Source organism: Gossypium arboreum, chromosome 7 (assembly GCF_025698485.1).
Source record: "Gossypium arboreum isolate Shixiya-1 chromosome 7, ASM2569848v2, whole genome shotgun sequence".
In the NCBI taxonomy this organism is placed as follows: Eukaryota; Viridiplantae; Streptophyta; class Magnoliopsida; order Malvales; family Malvaceae; genus Gossypium; species Gossypium arboreum.
The window spans coordinates 74,773,999-74,793,145 of record NC_069076.1 but is presented as its reverse complement, the minus strand read 5'-3'; the positions used below and the strand labels follow the sequence as shown (position 1 = coordinate 74,793,145).

The 19,147-nt window shown below is 34.0% G+C and overlaps 2 protein-coding genes across 4 annotated transcripts; one reads left to right on the top strand and one right to left on the bottom strand.

Annotated features, from left to right (window-relative positions):
• The first annotated feature begins 12,035 nt into the window (after positions 1–12,035).
• LOC108457940 (uncharacterized) lies at positions 12,036–14,967 on the top strand. Of its 2 annotated transcripts, none has more exons than XM_017757160.2 (3): positions 12,036–12,233; positions 13,108–13,961; positions 14,165–14,967. In XM_017757160.2, the coding sequence occupies exons 2-3, from the start codon at positions 13,132–13,134 to the stop codon at positions 14,631–14,633; spliced, it is 1,299 nt and encodes a 432-aa protein (XP_017612649.1). In that variant the 5' UTR covers positions 12,036–12,233; positions 13,108–13,131; the 3' UTR covers positions 14,634–14,967. The 2 variants fall into 2 exon arrangements, with proteins under 2 accessions (XP_017612649.1, XP_017612657.1); XM_017757168.2 differs by having other exon boundaries at positions 12,036–12,293.
• A 1,297-nt stretch (positions 14,968–16,264) lies between these two features.
• Positions 16,265–18,310, bottom strand: LOC108452277 (uncharacterized protein At4g00950-like). 2 transcript variants are annotated; one of them, XM_017750055.2, is made up of 2 exons: positions 17,031–18,287; positions 16,265–16,583 (listed from the first exon to the last, which is right to left on the bottom strand). In XM_017750055.2, the coding sequence occupies exons 1-2, from the start codon at positions 17,655–17,657 to the stop codon at positions 16,509–16,511; spliced, it is 702 nt and encodes a 233-aa protein (XP_017605544.1). In that variant the 5' UTR covers positions 17,658–18,287; the 3' UTR covers positions 16,265–16,508. The 2 variants fall into 2 exon arrangements, with proteins under 2 accessions (XP_017605544.1, XP_052886446.1); XM_053030486.1 differs by having other exon boundaries at positions 16,536–16,801; positions 17,031–18,310.
• Positions 18,311–19,147: the final 837 nt, after the last annotated feature.

The following is a 19,147-nucleotide window of genomic DNA, read 5'->3' as shown; positions in this document are numbered from 1 at the left end:
ATAGTCCGATGATGTTCCCGACGACTCCTAGATCCGAGCTAGCCTTGATTCACTATAAAACATAGAAAAATAATACAAAATATGCTTCATAGCTTAGTAAGCTCTTATGTAAATAACTTAATTCATTGAATAAATGTAAATAAACCAATTTCACATTAACTACAAACCTTTCTCATGTCTTAAACATGATTAAATACCATCTCATTGAACTCTCTCTATTTAATACTCGAATAGGTTTTGTACATACCTATATCGCCTTGTACTAACCTCTTTCTCAACCACATCATTCATTTACCTGTTGAACCATTTGGAATAGAAATCGGATACTCATAAATCTAGTACGATAAGTACCTATACCATGGCCCGCAGCAAAATCAAGGTAACTTATCCGAAGAAATATTTTCATGGCCCGAAGCCAAAACATCTGATATGCATGGCCCAAAGCCAAAACATTTGATATGCATGGCCCAAAGTCAAATCAGTATAACTCGCACCTGAAGTGCTAATATCATGGCCCGAAGCCAACTCATCCGATATGTATGGCCTGAAGCCAAATTGGTATAGCATCTTATAACATGTCACAAGCATCCAAATCTATTCCTAAGGTTCAATTGCGATTTTTAGCTTATTGATTCCATCTTCGAATAATTCCGTAGAGTCGTATTTACAATTCATACATTAATGAAAATCTCATAATCACAGTTTAGGCAATATCAAAGCATTTAACATACATTTATAATGAAATCGTCACATACGAACTTACCTCGAGTATGAAAACGGCGAAATGAGTCAATTACTCAATAATCTTGCTTTTCCCCTAATCTAATTCCAGATTCCTCTTTTCTTGATCTAAATATATTCAAAATTAACTTCTTTAATCAACCACTCATTCAATTTAGTCCAAAACATACATTTAAGCCTATTTACACTTTAGCCCCTAAATTTTTACACCTTTAACAATTGAGTCTCTATTTCACAAATACACAACATTCGCATGATTTCAATAAATGCAAGCTTGGACGAATTACATATAAGTCCCTAGCAGCCCAAAAATTTCATTTATTTTTCATTTTAACCACAAAATTTACATATTTCACAAATTAATCCCTATTATGCATTTTCATTAAAAACCACTTAACAAAACATGTAAAACTATCGTCAAACTTTCATACTTCAATATTAAACATCAAAGAACTCATATATTCAATAATAGTAACTCTTAAAATCTTTAACAATTTTGAAATCTAAGGTACTGGCTAGCTAGAATACGAAGCAACGATCTCAAAAACGTAAAAATCATAAAAAACCGAGCTTAAAACATACCTAATTGCTTGAACTATTCCTAGCCGAATGAAGAACCCTAGTTCCTCTTGTTCTTCTTTTAACTTCAGTTCAAAAAGATGATAATGGATGAAATTTGTGTTTTATTTTACTTATTTTAACATTATTTACAAATTACCATAATTAACCGTAAAAATATTCAATAATTACACCAAATGCCACGCCACTATCATCCACTATCATACTAATGGTCTATTTACCACTTAAGGACCTTAAATTTAAGGTTCTATAGTTATTAAATACCTTTAGATAATAGAACGAAACTTTTACATTTTACGCGATTTAGTCTTTTTTCTCAAATTGAGCAATTAAACAATAAAATTAGCTCACGAAATTTTCACACATACATACTATCATGCTGTAAACACCAAAAATAATATTAAAATAAATTTTTGACATCAATTTATGGTTCTGAAACCATTGTTTTGTTTTAGCTAAAATCGAGCTGTTACAGTTGTTTTGGACAATGATCCAAAGAAATGCTAAATATACTTCTCATATGATCTAAAAGGAGATGTTATATATTCTTGAAAATAAGGTGCGTCACAAGATTCGTGAAGGCATTGGAGATTCTAAATTTTGTATCATTATTGATAAGGCACGTGATGAATCTAAAAGGGAGCAAATGGCTATTGTTTTGAGATATGTTGATGAGAAAGGATTTATAAAAGAGCGTTTCTTTGATATTGTACATATCCAAGATATTGCAGCAATAACTTTGAAAGAGCAAATATGTGTTGTTCTTTCTCGACATTGTCTTGATGTTCAAAATATCCTAGGTCAAAGATATGATGGTGCTAGCAACATGCGGGGTGAATGGAACAATTTGCAAGCACTGTTTTTAAATGGCTATCCCTATGCATATTATGTTCATTGATAAACCGTAATTTATACATATTTTTACCCAATGCTTGACATATTTATGAATGATTTTTCCTTGGTTTTAGTGAATTTGATGCTTCTAATCTTTTAATTTCATGTTTTATACTCAAGAGAGCTTAAATAGCAATAAGAGCAAGAAACGGGCCAAAAACGGACAAATTGGGCTTAAAATAGTATTTCACACAGTCTTGGCACCGCCACACGGGTAAACCACACGTCCGTGTGAAGCGCACAGGCAGACCACATGCTCGTGTGTCATGGCTGTGTCGACATAAATCCAAGTCAGAATTGCACACAATTTGAGTACTTGCACACGGGCATGGCACACGGCCGTGTCCCTGACGAGCCCAAGTCTAGTTCTATTCGGAAAAAGGGCACTTTTGAGGGTCTTGAAGCATTCTAAAGCTTATATAAACACCCTAGAAGAGGATTAGGGGGGAACACACAGAGTTGGAGGCAGAAAATACTCGAGAATAGCCATCGGACCACCGGACCCCCTTCTCTTCCCTTTCTTTTTCCTTTTCTCCTTTTTTCTTCCATTTTCTTCCCTACCTCTAACCGCCGGACCACCGCCGCCCACTTCTCCAGCAACCACTGACGGTTTCCCCTTTTATCCCTCTCAATAATAATTATTATTATTATATTAGGGATTTTATTTCTATTTCTGTTATCTTTTTCTTTATTTTAGTTTTGTTTTATTATGCATTTCAGTTATTTTAAGTTTTGTCTTAGTTTTAATTTTGTTTGCTGCAGATTAGTTTAGGTTAATTATGTTTACATTGCTACTACTAGACAATAGATCTGAATTTAGTTCATCATTTTGGTTATATCTATCCCCTGCTAATGTAAATAGTATATTGACTTATATTACCCATTTATCAACATATTACTTATTATGCATTTTAGGACTGAATTCTACATCTTACAATTAAATTCTTTGTCATTTGTTATTTCCCTTTCAAATTTTGCATGTTTTAATATTTGAATATGCTATAATAGGAATAGATTAATATTAAGAATTATTTGCAATTTTTATTTATTTATTTATTTAAGTCCTTCTTTTATTTTTGTAGGCCTATAATGACAAACACACGAGGCAAGAAAATTGCTGTTCCCGCTTTGAAAAAGTGGAAGGGACCTGACACAACTTCCTCAGGCGCCTCAACCGAAGCTCGCCACCCTCTACTTCGGTTCTCGTCAGGCCCACAGGATGACCTGTTTCAGCTTCTTCGAGTACGACCGCTAGGAGTGGGCGGCAGTGAAAAAGCAATCGATCGTACGACCCCTTCAAAGATGTATCTATCTATATTTTCTTTTGTAGAAGAAAGAAAACTGTCAAGCAATGGGCTGCTTTGGAGCAGGTCTAACTTGCTCACCTGGTTTGCTTCCATCTCGATACTGCGCCATGGGATCGGTTCTTTGCAATCATCGAACCCACCTATTCAGAGCTGACATTGGAGTTCTACACTACCTTCCACTTACAGCACATGATGAACACACATAACGAGGCTGGTACTATCGTTTTTAGACTTGGTGAACTTGTCAGACATATGAGTGTACCTGAGTTTGGAGCTGCTTTGGGCCTCTACACAGAAGAGTTCATGACTTCAGAGAATTTTCTACAGCTTCACTGACACATACATAATTCGCCATCTTGTTGTTAGACCGACCTTACGGCGAGCACGGTTCCCTATAACAAGAGTTACTCAAATGCGATCTCTCCCCCTCCAGCACTACACTATATTCATGCCATCTTGGCTCACACTTTGAATGGGAGGAGAGAGAGCACCGGAGTAGTTAGCACCATCGACGCGTACTTTTTATATAGCATGGCGACTGGCCATGTCTTTGACTTAGCACATTTTATCACCTTCACCTTTCGCCACCAAACGGATTGCCATAGGAGTGGCCCCATCTACCTTGGCCCTTACGTGACTCGCCTTGCTCGACATTTTAGCATCTTCGACACTCCAGAGATGTCATCGACATTCATATTAGTTGGCGAGATGTCTCCTCAGGGAATTTCCAGTATGATCCACATACGGATGATAGAGCGATGTCTTAGAGTCGACCCACCTCAGTACAGACTCGTCCAGTTTGCTGACCAAGATGAGCCAGAGGACATTACTGATGATGTCCCTCCCCCTCACGAGGACCCACCCCCACCACCACCATCGCATCACCAACCTCCTGCTGTCACTTTGACAGACTTATCCAAGTGATTCACTCGTTTTGAGCAACAATGCTTCGAGGGATTAGACAGCATCGACGCCACTCTCTGACAGATTTATCACCACCTCCATATTTCTTCTCCAGTGCCACCGGCTTACGACTCTGATGATGAGGACCTTTGAGTCCCTTAATTTTATTTTTATTTTTATTTTTATTTTTATTTTTATTTTTATTTTTATTTTATTTTCTCTTATTTATTTTTGAAGACTTATGTTTTATATTTTTAAACCCTACTTATCTTTATGATTATTATTGAATTATCCTTTAATTCTCTTCTACAGTGATGTTTATTTTCTTATTAAGTACCTCAGAATCATGCCTTTTTATTCAGGTTTCTCTACAATTCTTACTCTCGTAACTCCAAGGATCTCATCCAAATATTCAAGGCAGTTTCGCTTCTCTCTCTCTCTTCTGATATTATGCTTATATGGTTATTAACTATCTTTGTACATTGAGGACAATGTACATCTTAAGTGTGGGGAGGTTATCTATGTGATTATCAGAAAATCTCTGAACTTTTATCTTGTTCTCAAATAATTTTCTCATATCATTATTGGAGTAAATTTTGATTGATCTATGATTTTTATTGATATGTTTTGAATTAAATCATAAGTAACTGTGCATTGATTGTTTAAACTTTAAGACACTAGAGAATCGAGTACGATAAATTGAACTTTTTGAGAATTAAAATTGCTAGGTTGTTTTCCTGAATTGAGGTATTATCTTGAAGTTTTGAATTTACAGGATTGACATTTAATACCCATAATTTTCGTGAGATTTTGAGCCTTTTAAAGAGCAAATATCTTTCTTGCTCACTAATTTTATTGGTTATGAGTGTGTCAACATTGAATTGTTATTCTAGAACTTGCATCGATTATACATGTCAAGACCATACCTTTGATTTGATAGACTAAAATGATAAAGGAATTTAGGTTTTAACCCATTTACCCCATAAAAAGGCTACCCTCATAATTAACCCATAGTGAACCCCTTTGAGCCTTAACTATTATTTCTTGAATTTTTCCCTTAATATTAACCCATAACTTAACCGTTTTTGATTCGTTAAGAATTTTTACCTTTTTATTGACCCCTTTTTTATTGAGATTTAATTTGATTAGTTGCCTAATTATTTTTGTTCATTCCAATTCTTTGAATTATTTTTATTATGTATTTTTCATTATTGTACTTGTCTTATTCTTAAAAAAATACATACATACATACATACATACATACATACATACATACATACATACATACATACATACATACATACATATTAGTAGTAATTCTTTGTTTTTAAGCTTAAGTATTTAATTCCATATTCTGAGAAGAAGCTCATGTTTATTCAATGGATGTTAGTTATTTTTTTCCAGTTAGGTAATTTATCAATTTAATCTCGATTCTAACTATCTTTTTCAGCCTGTATCCACACCTTTAACTCAAAGCCCCGTTACAACCCTTCAAAGACCTTTTGATTTGTGTATCATTTCATTTATAGTGGTAGAGATTTGATTTTCATGCAAGTCTATGGTAATAACTTTTCATGATTGACTAATGAGTGCTTAATCATTGAACCTTAAACACATTGAGTGATTTGAATGAACCTTTAGTGAGGATGTCAATCAATGTCAATTTGGAATTAAGGATAATTACTTAGATAAAGGGGGATGCCTATAATTTTATGATTAAAATGATCAACTTTGACTATTTGAAACTTTAATGTTCTTTTAGTTAAATTTTTAATGTATGATTACTTGTGAATTATTTAGAACATTATTGATGAGAATTATAAGTTGAGAAGAATTTATTTTGATTATGAGTTGAGGATTTTGCTTGAGGACAAGCAAATGCTTATATGTGGGGATATTTGATAAATCGTAATTTATACATATTTTTACCCCATGCTTGACATATTTATGAATAATTTTTCCTTGGTTTTAGTGAATTTGATGCTCCTAATCCTTTAATTTCATGTTTTATACTTAGGAGAGCTTAGAATAGCAAAAAAAGTAAGAAACGGGCCAAAAATGGACAAATTGTGCTTAAAATAGTATTTCACACGGCCTTGGCACCGCCACATGGATAAACCACATGTCCGTGTGAGGCACACGGACAGACCACATGCCCGTGTGTCATGGCTGTGTCGATATAAATCCAAGTCAGAATTGCACACGGTTTGAGTACTTGCACACGGGCATGGCACACGGCCGTGCCGCTAACGAGCCCAAGTCTAGTTCTATTTGAAAAAGGGCACTTTTGAGGGTTTTGAAGCATTCTAAAGCCTATATAAACACCCTAGAAGAGGATTAGGGGGGGAACACATAGAGTTGGAGGTAGAAAATACTCGAGAATAGCCATTGGAATCACATCGGAGTCAGGATCTACATCAAGACTGAAGATTTCCATCCAATTTCCTTGAAGTTCTTTGGGTTTCTTTACGTTTTGTTGTTTTCCAAACTTTGAGATGTTTTCTATTAATATTATGAACTAAACTCTCTAAATACCTAAGGGAGATGAAACCTAAGACGAATCTTATTACTCTTTGATTCATATGATAAACACTTGTTCTTATTCTTAATTGTGAGTTTTAATTCTTGTTTTAATATTCTAGGATATTAATTTAGGTTTTTGATGTGCTTATTCAGTGGAGGAAAAGTCCCTGTTTAAGAGTAGATCATTCATAATTAAGCGGAGTTGCATGCAATCCTAGAGATAGGACGACATAAATTTGCCGGATTAGAGTCAAATCTAATAAGAGAATCTATAGATCGAGTTAATGCGATAATAGGGGTTTTAATTAGAAAAAGATTTCGATTAATCAACCTAGAATCAGTTGTTTTTAGTCTCGAAAGGGATAATAACATAAATCAGGGATTTCTACGGAATAAGTCAAGTGAATAAATCGTCTAAGTCAAAGGTAATAAGTGAAATCTAGGTGGATTCTTTCTTAGGTATTGTCTTCTCAATCGGTTTTTTAAAAGTATTTTCCAACTTTCATCTCTGTCGTAATCTTAGTTAATTAGATAATTAATTTAGTTTATAACATTCTCTTAAATTTTTGGCTAGATAATAAAAAGATAGTAATTACTAGTACTTTTAGTCCTCGTGGATACGATATTTCCGGTCTCACCAAAACTATACTACTGTTCGATATGTGCTCTTGCCTTAAGTCAAATTTTTAGTTAGTTTCATGACCATCATTCATTGCTTGGCTCATCGACTCCAATTGGCATTAGTTGTTGCTTCTTGAGAGGTAATTCCTATTCATAATTTTTTTCTCTGATTTGAACTTCATTGTTAATATAATTAGTGCCTCTTTCAAACACCACGATCAATTACAAGCTGCCCAAGCAATGGAAATTGCAAATATGTTGGCAATTGATGAACTTGAAACTGGTAAAGGAATTAACCAAATTGGCACTGTGAAATGAGCTAGAGAAACCTGTTGGAGCTCTCATTTTAGTTTTGTTTGTAGCTTGATAAGGATTTTGATGCTACTTGTTCTATTCTAGAAAATATTATTGAAAGTGACTTTAATTTTTCTATTCGCAGGGATGCAGCTGCAACATATAAGAAGTTATATCTTTTGATTTTGTTTTTATCTTACATCTAGTGAAAGAGATAATAGGTATTACAAATACTCTTTGTCAACATCTACAACAAAAATCACAAGATATAGTAAATGGTATGTACTTAATCTCAAGCACCAAAACTTTGATACAAAAGTTGAGAGAAGGTGGTGTCGAAACCATTTTTTATTTTGAAAAACGGAGGTCGACTTTAAAACGAAAATGGAGTCGCCACCAATCCTTTTTGTTTAGGTGTGATCGGGTCACCTTGTGATCGATCATTTTAATAAAGTATTTCAGTTTATTAAAACAACGTTTTTGGTTTACGAAAAACTAGAAAACGGATTCGAGAGTCAGTTACACGTGAGGAAAGATTAACACCCTCGCAACGCCAAAAATTGGTACCGTATTGATCAATTAACGTCCTAATGTTGAAAATTTGAAAAAGATTTTAAAATATAATTCCTTTAAAACGTTTGGATAACTTGAATTGGATATTGAGATTTTCTCGCTTAAAAGGAATAAAATATCATATCCAGCACGATAAGACAACATTTCAAACCCTCGATACAAGATCATTTTATAATTTCCAAAACTCATGCATTTGAAATTTCAAAAGGATATTTGGCTATCTGGTCAAACGGTAAGTCGAAACCCAGTACGATTGGGCACGATTTCTCGAATTTCCAAACACAAAATATTGCCTCATTTTAATTTAAGAAAACATGGATGAAATTTCAAAAGGATATTCAGTTATTCGGTTGAACAAAAAATCGAAACTCGGCACGGTAGGGCACGATTTCTCGAATTTCCAAACACGAAATTTTTCTTTATTTTGAGAGTTTTTTAAAATGAGGATGATTATAAAATGATCTATAAACTAATTTTAAAAAATTAGTATCCATTCAAGATAAAATAATATATAAAACTCTTTAAAATAATATATAAACAATTCAAAATATATAATGTGTAAAAAGAGTTTGAAATATATAACATATGAAAATATCAAAGTAAATAATGTATAAAAATTTGAAATGAGCGTTATATAAAAAGTTAAAATAGATAATAACAAAAAAAGTAAAAAATAGATAAATAAATAGAATGTTAATAACAAGAGTGAAAAACATATATATAAAAATAATAATGAAAATAATATTAGTATATAAATAGAAATAGAAATATAATAAATAGAAATATAATAATAGTAGAAATATAAATAGATAAATAAAATTAGATAAATAATAATAGTATTAGAATAACAAAATAAATATAAATAGGAACATAAAAATAATAGCAATAATATATGAAATTAGTTAATTTGATAATAAAATAGCGAAAATAAAAAAGGATCAAATCGAATTTTAAAGCAAAATTCTGGGGCAAATCAGAAATAAATAAAAGAAAATGGACCAATTTGAACGTGCAAATAACAAGGAGGGACCAAAAGGGAAATAATCCCCACTCTCCAAAATACACAGCTTCAAGGAAGACCAAAATGTAGTCAAAACAAATTTTAGGGCCAAAATCAAGAATAATGAAAACTTAATTGCAAAACAAATAAAAAAAAGAAAGGCTAAAAGCAATCGAACGAATTTAGAAAAAACAAAGAAATTGAAATGAAATGGACAAAATTCCTACGTAATTGAAAGAGAAAAGAAAATAATTCAATTCCAATGGAAATAAGAAAAGAGAGAATAATCCAATTCCAAATTGAAGTAGGAAGTTCCCTTTCAAAGAACAAAATACCTCTATTTATATACATGGAGTTTACTAAAAATAGCCTAAATAATTTAACAATAAAATAAAATAAAATAAAAATCATATCTTCCTATTTTTAGCTTTTTACCAAGTCAACAAATTTTGATAACTCCTTGGCTTTCTCCATCTTTTTGATTTGGCCATAATTTAATGATTGCCTTTCAATTTGGGGCTTTTTTAACTTGGTTCCGACCGATTGCATCATTTGGCTTCGGTTATTATTTTTTGGGGGCCTAGGCCAAAATTTGCCTATTAGAGGTGGTTGGGACAATTTGTTGGAAGTTGTGAAAGTATTTTGTGAAAAGCACAATATTGAAGTTCTTGATATGGATTCTCCTTATGTGGTAAAACGTGGTAGTCACCAACATGTTGATTTCAATATGGAGCACCATTATCAGGTTGAAATATTCAATGCTGCTATAGAATCTCAAGTCTTGACCTAAATAGTAGATTTAATAAATGGGCAATTGATCTTCTTACCCTTAACTTCGCTTTGGATCCTAATGATGCTTATAAATCATTAAATGTGGATGATATTTGTTGTATTATGGAAAAATATTATCCTCTTGATTTTATTGAGCAAGAGAAAGTAATCTTGAAGTATCAGTTACAGCATTATAAGCAAAATGTTCCAAATCATCTGAAATTGTCTATCCACAATCTCTGATCTTTGTGAAGAATTAGCAGAGACACGGATGTCAAAGGTATATTTTCTTGTTGATAGATTAATTCGTCTTTTGTTGACTCTTTCTGTTTCAACTGCAACTTCAAAAAAAGCATTTTTGGCAATGAAAATTGTCAAAACAAGGCTTCGCAACAAAATAGAATATGAGTTTCTTACAGATAATCTTGTTGTTTATATTGTGAGAGAGATTGCTGAAACTTTTGATTCAGACTCTATATTTAGTAGTTTTATTTCCTTGAAAGAACTTCGTGCATAATTTTAAATAATGATATATTATTTCTTTTTAATTGTTAGAATATTGCTTCTTTTGAATCGATTTTTACATAGCATGTCTAATTTTAGCTTAGTCCCCCAATATTAACATCCTGGCTCTGTCACTGGCTATAAACGTGATAAAATGACATGATGTCGTGTTTTTCCTATAGATTATATAACAATAGTCAAGTTTCAAATTTAGTTTCTATATTATGTGTAAATTTAAGATATAATCTTTATATTTTAACTTTTTGACATAATTTTTTGTTATGTGAATATTTAAAAAATCAAAATGCCACTTTAATAAATTTAATGATATTAATAATTGGAGTTAGATTTATAAATTTGAAAATAAAAAAATTGAATTCTCAAAAGTAAAAATATACATAGAATATTATGAGAAAAAAAATGATGGTATAAGTAAACAGGTGTCAGAACTTAAATTAGCTACTTGAGAGGTAGACACAAAAATTGATAACACAAAGAAAAGAGAAGGGTAATGATTAAATGAAACAGCAAAATATCACAAAACCAATGGGCACCCCCAGGATTTTTAATGCTTTCCCCTGCCCTTCATACCTAAACCATTATTGCTATTATTGCAATTGTAGCTGATTTTTTTAGGTATACAAGTTTTCACTATATGTATGAGTGGTGGCTGGAAAGGATTTTTACATAATAAAAAATATTAAAATTATAGTTTATCTTTTAAATATTAATAAAATTATAAAATTTTGACTTTAAAAATATTTTTAAATTGTTATATATCTATATTATTATTTAAGTTTTTAACTGATGTTATATTTAATTCAGTCACCAATTTAATTAGAAAAATTACAGACATACCCTTTTTTATTTGAAGGTAATTTAATGAGGGTAATTTAAAATATATTTAAAATTTATGGTTTTAGACCAATAAGAATTTTAATATTATATTATTACTTTTACTTTTTCATCATGGGAGTGGGTGAAGTTTCCCAAGTCATTGATTAATAGTAATAAAGAAATTTAATTATTTAATTCAATAATTAAATTTCTTTTAATAAATCTAACATATTAATACAAAATTTTCAAACCTCCAATCTTCCAATTTGATCGTGATATGATATCACCCTCGAAGCTTTGATACGGACCTACTACCTACCATTGATCTCCCAGTCATTCTCCACGTGTAATCGATCAATAGCCCCTAAAGCGCTTTCATATAATCATTAAAGTAGGGTATAAAAACTTGGGTCAAAGTTTGAAACGCTGTCGTCCCCTTTCAAAATTTATTGTTTTATAAGAAGATTTTTATAAAAACTAAAATCCAAAGAAAGGCTGACACAAGAACTAATATAATAAATAAATAAATAAAGTTTTGGACATTAGTCTCATTCTTCTGCTCTTATCCATTGACATTTAAAACGATTTCTTGTAATTCTGCTTGTATTATGTGTTAGATTAGAATTAGATCTATCATCTATGCAATTACCACTTGCTCATCTCCTTTCAATCCTTTATCTTTCTGGGTTTGTGCTCTTTCTCCTTATTCTATTTTTCTCTTCTCTTCTCTCTCTGTTTATCATCGGGTATGTTTAATTTGTTGAATTATGTTTAGATTAGTTGACCTTGTTGCATACACCGTTTCGTTGCCTTTTCTGTCTACACTTCTCTGAATATCTCGTTGTTCAATGACTCAGTTTCTATACATCGAGTTTATTAGTGAATACGATTTAGATTGTAATTTTTTATGTGGCCTGAATTCAACTGCTTTCTTTTGTTTACCTGATTTGATGATCTAATGAAGGTCATATCTTGAGGAAGTATGTGAACTTTACTTGAAATGAATGACAGTGGGTGAAATTAGGTTTTCAAGTCAAATTAGGTTTTCAAGTCTTATTAAGTACTACGCCTCAAATAAACCCTTTCATCACAAGTTTGTATTGGCTGCATTTGCAAATGTATGGTTCTTGTGTTTTATAAGTTGTTGTATTGACTTATTTATAAATCTGCCACTTCCATTTTCTATTTTTGGCTTGAGAAGCATTGTGTATGGTGAAGTCATAAAGTACATTTGAAATAAAATGCTCTTTTAAATTTTGATTTAAGGCAATGAACTTAATGTTTGCTAAGCATGCATGATGGTTGAACTTTTTTGTACTTCATACAGGGGTAAGGACATGTATTATCTGATTGTATTTCTTAAGTAATCATTGTTGGAACCTACGATTTCCAATATGGTTACTGCTTGGTTTTGACTGCTGTGGCAACTTATAAAATTTGTCTTAACCATGTCTGGTTGGCTGGTAGTTTTACTGATTTAGTGAAGAATGAGGATTTGAAGTTTATCTTACTTAATTAGCTAGAGTAATAATCTCATTTGTAACAAATTATTTTTGGCAGCTACATGTGTCGACAAGGAGTGTAATGGCAGCAGCTGAAGCAAGGGCTGTCTGGCAAAGAACAGCGAATCGTTGCTTTGTCCAAGAAGATGCCAAAAGAGCTCCCAAGTTAGCTTGCTGCCAATCATCATCTCATTGTAAACAGGCTGATTCTAGCCCCACTGGTGTAGCAGATGCTCGTGATCACCCTGCAGTTGATCTCAATGCTCTCAACAGGAACCCTTCCTATTCCAATCTACCGCTTGATATGAGGTGGTGGCTTCAGTTGCAGCCTAGCTACGGACCCCAAAAGGGTTTAACAAATGAGCAGTTATATGCCTTGGAGGATGAAGTGGAAAGTTTGAAAGCTGAAATAAAGTCTCCCTCCAATGTAAGTAGAGTTCACCCGCATGATGCACAAGATGCTTCTGGTGTTGACAGAAAAAAGAACAATGGAGGTTCTCTTGATTCAACTGAGACGGTGCGAAACTATGAACTTTTGGAGATGGAATCTGTTGAATGCCATGTTTCCAAAAAAATCAATGACTGCTGTTACGATCCAGAGTCTCCTTGGGCTGGGGATGGGAAGGCTGAGCCATGGTGGCGCACAACAGATAAAGATGAGCTTGCCTCTTTGGTTGCACAGAAGTCGTTGGATTTCATTGAGAATTGTGATCTTCCCCCACCTCAGAAGATGCATGTAAGAAGGTACTCGTGTGCATCTTCCGGTTCTTATGGCGGTAATGAAGTGTCTTCTTTGGGTCGGAAGTCTGAAGCAGGCCCTATGCTTGGTCCAATCCTAAATGCGCAGGGCTCTCCTGATTCTGTAAGAACTCTTGGAAGAAAGATGCAGTGTGCTTCCAACACACCATTCAGGTATTTTTTTAATAATAGTTTCAAGTAGTGGTGTTATTGATTTCATTGATTAATGCTTTGAATGAATAGGTTAAACGAGTGTCTAAAATAGGAACGGCTAGCCAAAATGGCTTCTTAGATGTGCATTGTTCTGCATCTCTAGCCAACCAATAATTAAAGAAAAACCATTGATTTTATCTCTGTTGTTCAACTGTATTTGATAGAACAATCCAAAAGGATATTATAGCGGAAGTTACGGAGTCTGAACCTACCACAGCTCAGCTGTTAGATGCACTTCGTCGCTCACAAACCCGTGCTAGGGAAGCTGAGAAAGCAGCAAAACGAGCCTATAAAGAGAAGGAGCATGTCATCAAGCTTTTCTTCAAACAAGCCTCACAACTCTTTGCCTACAAACAGTGGTTCCAAATATTGCAGCTAGAAGCCCTTTTTGTCCATACCAAGTATAATGGGCAGCCAGTCTCCCCTCTATTTCCTGTAGTTCTTCCACCTACGTCCTACAACAGTAGGAAACTGCGAAAGAGCTGGCAAAAGACTGGAAAAGGTAATCGAGGGAAGCGTGGCTTGCCTAGACCAGACTTGACCAAGTATGTCGTTGCTTTTGCATTGGGGCTGAGTCTTGTTGGTGCTGGTTTGCTATTGGGATGGACTGTGGGGTGGATGTTTCCTTTCTAGAGAATCAGAGAGATCAATTAATCCCCTTGCTTTGGTTTGCAACAAAGAATGGTCAGATAATTTGACTAAATTTGTTTTCCATATATGAACAATTTCCCCCGTTAATTTTACACGTATTAAGCCCTGTATAATGTATGTATCTAGTTATTCACCTTTCTGTATCTATTGTTTGTTTTTAGGTCTTTATTTCTTAGTAGCGTACTTTGGATGCATAATTGATGTGTTGGGCTGCTGTACATATATTGGGTGAAAGAGTCAGGAGGCAAAGTATCTCGATATATATCTCTTTGATAAATCCATCAATGAAAAGCGAAGCTTGTTCAGTGTCTATAAATTGAACAGTCTCTGGATTCTAAGTCCATCCTCTATCTTAATAACTTAAGCAAGGTCACACAGATTTTGAATCTGTATCTTGCTTTTTGATTCACGAATGCATGAATAACCAAATGCTTAAGCCTGCCTAGAATAAAAGTTCATTGTTTGATTGCTTTGTTTCCTTCATGCCTCTTGTTTCTTCAATCTGTTATCAGTGTGCTGGTGGTGTTGAAGACATTGTTACAATGAACCCGGAAAATTTTCCTGTGTCCAATTTTTATTGTTGGTTATTATGGAACTTGGGTGTGCTTGGATGGGTGGGTGATTATTTTTCATTTAAAAATTATTTTTTCTAAATTAAAATTGAAAAGGTAAGAGGAGAAAATGAGAGATGTGTGTATTTTATTTTAAAATTATGCACACATATGATAGAAAATTATGCACACCAAGCAATGGAAATCTTTTTATATTTCCTACAAAGCACATTTATGGGGAAAAAAATTATATTTTCCATTTTTCTATTTCTTCAATTTTCATCTTTCTAATTTTTTCTTCCACTTTAGCTAGTGAAGTATACTTTATTGGGTGGAAAAGTGAAGGTATGAAAGGAAAATGGATAAGTGAAAAGAAGATAAATTTTGAATGTGTTTAATAGAGAATAAAAATAAGGGGAAAGAAAATATAAAAATTATCATTTTCCATCTCATGCATAAATATTAATCATTTCAAATTAGATTGATGAGATGAGAGGAAATAAAAGATAGGTGTATGTTAGTTCAAAATTATATATTTTTAAAATTTTTTGCTTTTGTTTTTCTTTCTAGTTTACCAAGCATTAGGTGAAAACAAATTATAAAATATATATATATATTTTTTCCATTTTTTTCACTATTGTATTTTACATCTTTCCAAAAAAAAAAAAAAAACCCTACCAAACAAAGGCTGAAGGAGGAGCATGGTGAAAAGCAATATGAAAACCTGTTGTATGTTACAGGCAATAATTGGGCTTCTTCACCAAAACCCTGCTAATGGTGATCCCGATGGGTGAAAGTTGAATGAATCAGGCTACAAATCCAGTGGGCTCTGGTTTCTTAATCAGTAGGTGAACTCAACGCAGCTCACCCACCCTATCCCTCACTCAAAAAATCCTTTGAGCGTATGATGCTGTTTGAGTGGGTCTTTTGTTGTCGGTTAGCCTCCAACATATAAAGAAAAGTAAGGCGATGAGTAGAACAACTTACTGTGAGAATAGTAGTAATTTAGCAAATGCCAAAATGGTGAAAGAGTGCTGCATTCCCGTGGGCCAATGGATAGAGTTGAGCCATAATTACATTTATTACTGCTATATATCCAGTCCAACAACTTACATGCACAAGATTGGGATTGCAGATAAAAAAGGAAAAACCTTAGCTGAATACAGCCCCACAACCACAACTAGAGAAGAAACGATATAGTAAGGGGCATTAGCTATATTTTACTTTTGATTAGTCATTTTCATTCACACCAAAATATCAACCGGCTGAACTGGAGTGTAGTTGATCAACTAAAGATAAAAAAGGGTCAGCCCATAAGTCCATCCTTCTTCTCCTTTTTATTCCATGGAACCGCTAGCTTTAAACCTTGGTAGATCGTTGCCTGTCGTGTCCAAACACCAAAATCAAACAACTTTCTAGCAATGGTATTGATTTGATTGCCGACAAAGCTAATTGAAGTGGCACATTACATAATTGTGAAGTCAGTCAATAGCAAAAAGCTCAATTAGATTCTACTTCAAGAAACTTGCCACCATTCCCGTAAACCTAATTATGTCAAGTAATCTCCACTTACCATCACCATGGAGCATTTTTCTTTCCCTGGTTAGACAAGATTTTCCAAATTTAAGCTTTAATTAAACATCCAAGAGCAACCTCTAATTATCTGCTTCATAAAATTTAAGCAAATTATCTTGACAAGTAAGAAGGATTTGGACTAGAGGAAGCAAGTGGTGAGTCATTCAGTATTTGTGATGAAAACCATGAAAGTAGCATAACAGCACCCCACAAAGACTATAAATTTGTAAACAAACTGAGAGATGGAACTTACCCAGAAGTGTGACTTGGAATTAAAGAGGTTATGAAAGCTGCCAACCCTTTTAATTCTGGTGATCTTGACACTGCTACTATTGCTTTCTTCTTCTTCTTCTCTGCTGCATTCACTGTCTTTATCACCAGAAGATGGGAAGACGTAACTTTTCCCAGCCCCACCTCCTTCTCTTTTAGCCTTGAATGTCTTTCTCTTCCAAGAACCAAGAAACCCTTTGTCTTTGTAGGTCCCTCTCTTACTAAGAACCACGGTACCTAGCTGCACCCTCTCAGGACTAACACTGCCGACACGAAAAGAGCCGTAGCACTCACTTCCCATTCTGAATGAAGAAGAAGACTGAAGTCTAGCAGGTTCCAAGACAGTGGTGCTCTTGGCATCCTGTAGCAACCTGGGAGGCAGTTCCAGGCACTTTTGAGCCAAGTGATTGGGATTAGAGAAAAGGGTGAGTGTGGTACATGGTTTTGGCTTTCCAGGTTCGTCTTCCCAGCGAAACGGAACCGAGGCTGAGACGTGTAATGGAGGGGTTGACGTCCCTGATCTTTCTGGTGACTGCATGTGCGCTTGTGGAGCTGAAAACAGCGGTAACTTTGGTGTGTAGCTTGACTCTTGCTCTGCCTCAGTTCCCATGATTTTCTTTCTATACTCTATGCGTAAGGATAGGGGAGGGTTTTATTTTTTAGTTCCTTTTTGTTTTGTACCCTACAAAAAGGGGAGACAAAGAAGAGAGCAAGGAAGGTCCCCGTAAGAAAAAGAGGCCAGCCTTTTAAGTCCAATGTTGTCGCTATTTTCAACCCCCTCAGCAAAGATTAATCAAGGATCATTCTGATATACTTTCGCTATGATCTTCTCATGCTAGCCATATGTTAAAAAGACTTCAAATACCAGGTTTCGAAATAAGAATGGGTTCCAACTATATAGAGTACTCTACTTCCATTGTATAATAGGAATGAAATGTGTGATTGCTATTCATCTAACCAAAAAGCTTGTACCAATTCCAGGAATTGATAGGTTGAAAGTAAAAACTACTGTAATTAATGGAATGGATTGACCTTAATCATAAAGCAATAAAGTAGCTAAGCTTGACTCCATATCCGTATAGAAAGACAAGGTTAAACAGTGAAAGCACTTAAAAGCAAGAATCTCCAGTGCACCTTTTCCTGGTGACGTCAGCTTTATTCAACTATTCATGGTTTGCCTTTCATTAAAGGGAAAAAGTGAGAAAGATAATTAGAGCGGTGTGAAGGGTGGGTGGAAGGAGCTGCACAGGATTGTGGCAGGAGGCTCATAGGATGCCAATTTGACTGACAGGGTCCAAAGGTAGAATCATCCTATACTGTTTCAGACGTGGGCTTGTTTTGGACTTTACTCGGTCAAGAAAATGCCCTTTCAAGCAGTCACCCTCATTGCCACCAATATCACTTCCCAATCCCATTTATCTCACATGCGCATTAATTCATCTCCCCATCAATTACTCTTTTTTCCCTTATCTTAAACATCTAACACTATCATGAATTAATAAGATTTTAATTTAGTTAAAAATAAAATCTTTTACTTTATAAAATATAATGATTAATTTTCTTGGGTATTCTCAAAAGAAATAAATAATTTATCATAAAATCTATTTCATTCTTATGAAGGGATCAAATTCTCGAGCAACCATCACATTATTTTTCATATTTCATTTCACTTTATTCAATTACCAAATAGAATAAGAAAGTTTTGGTTTTTTTCCCAAAAAATAGTCGGCAGTTTTACACTTGGTGTTAATACAGAGCAGCAAGTAATAAGCAAAAGGTGCATTCCTATTTAAAGCTATTGCTAGGATAAAACCAAAGCCATAACAAGATTAGCTTATTATTATATTAGCCGACGCCCCACGATTGGCTAACCCACTGCTCTGCCCCATACTTTAAAAGAACAAAAAAAATCCCCTTCAGGAATCAGGACCAGTACCATATCCATTGCAACTGAATTGAGAGGACAAATAATGTGGATGAAGCTGTTCAATAGGGACCAGCAGCATAGCATAACCAGCTTTTTTAAAAGGACATTCATGGCCACCCTCCCAGCACAAGGCTGGAGGAGGCAGAGACATCGAGATTGGATCACGGGATAAC

Bases quoted from the DNA above. Each gene is read 5' to 3' on its own strand.
- LOC108457940 (XM_017757160.2), top strand. From the start codon at position 13,132: ATGGCAGCAGCTGAAGCAAGGGCTGTCTGGCAAAGAACAGCGAATCGT. The intron at 13,962-14,164 runs GTATTTTTTTAA...TGTATTTGATAG, and splicing joins GCTTCCAACACACCATTCAG to AACAATCCAAAAGGATATTA.
- LOC108452277 (XM_017750055.2), bottom strand. From the start codon at position 17,657: ATGGGAACTGAGGCAGAGCAAGAGTCAAGCTACACACCAAAGTTACCG. The intron at 16,584-17,030 runs GTAAGTTCCATC...TGGACACGACAG, and splicing joins ATTCCAAGTCACACTTCTGG to GCAACGATCTACCAAGGTTT.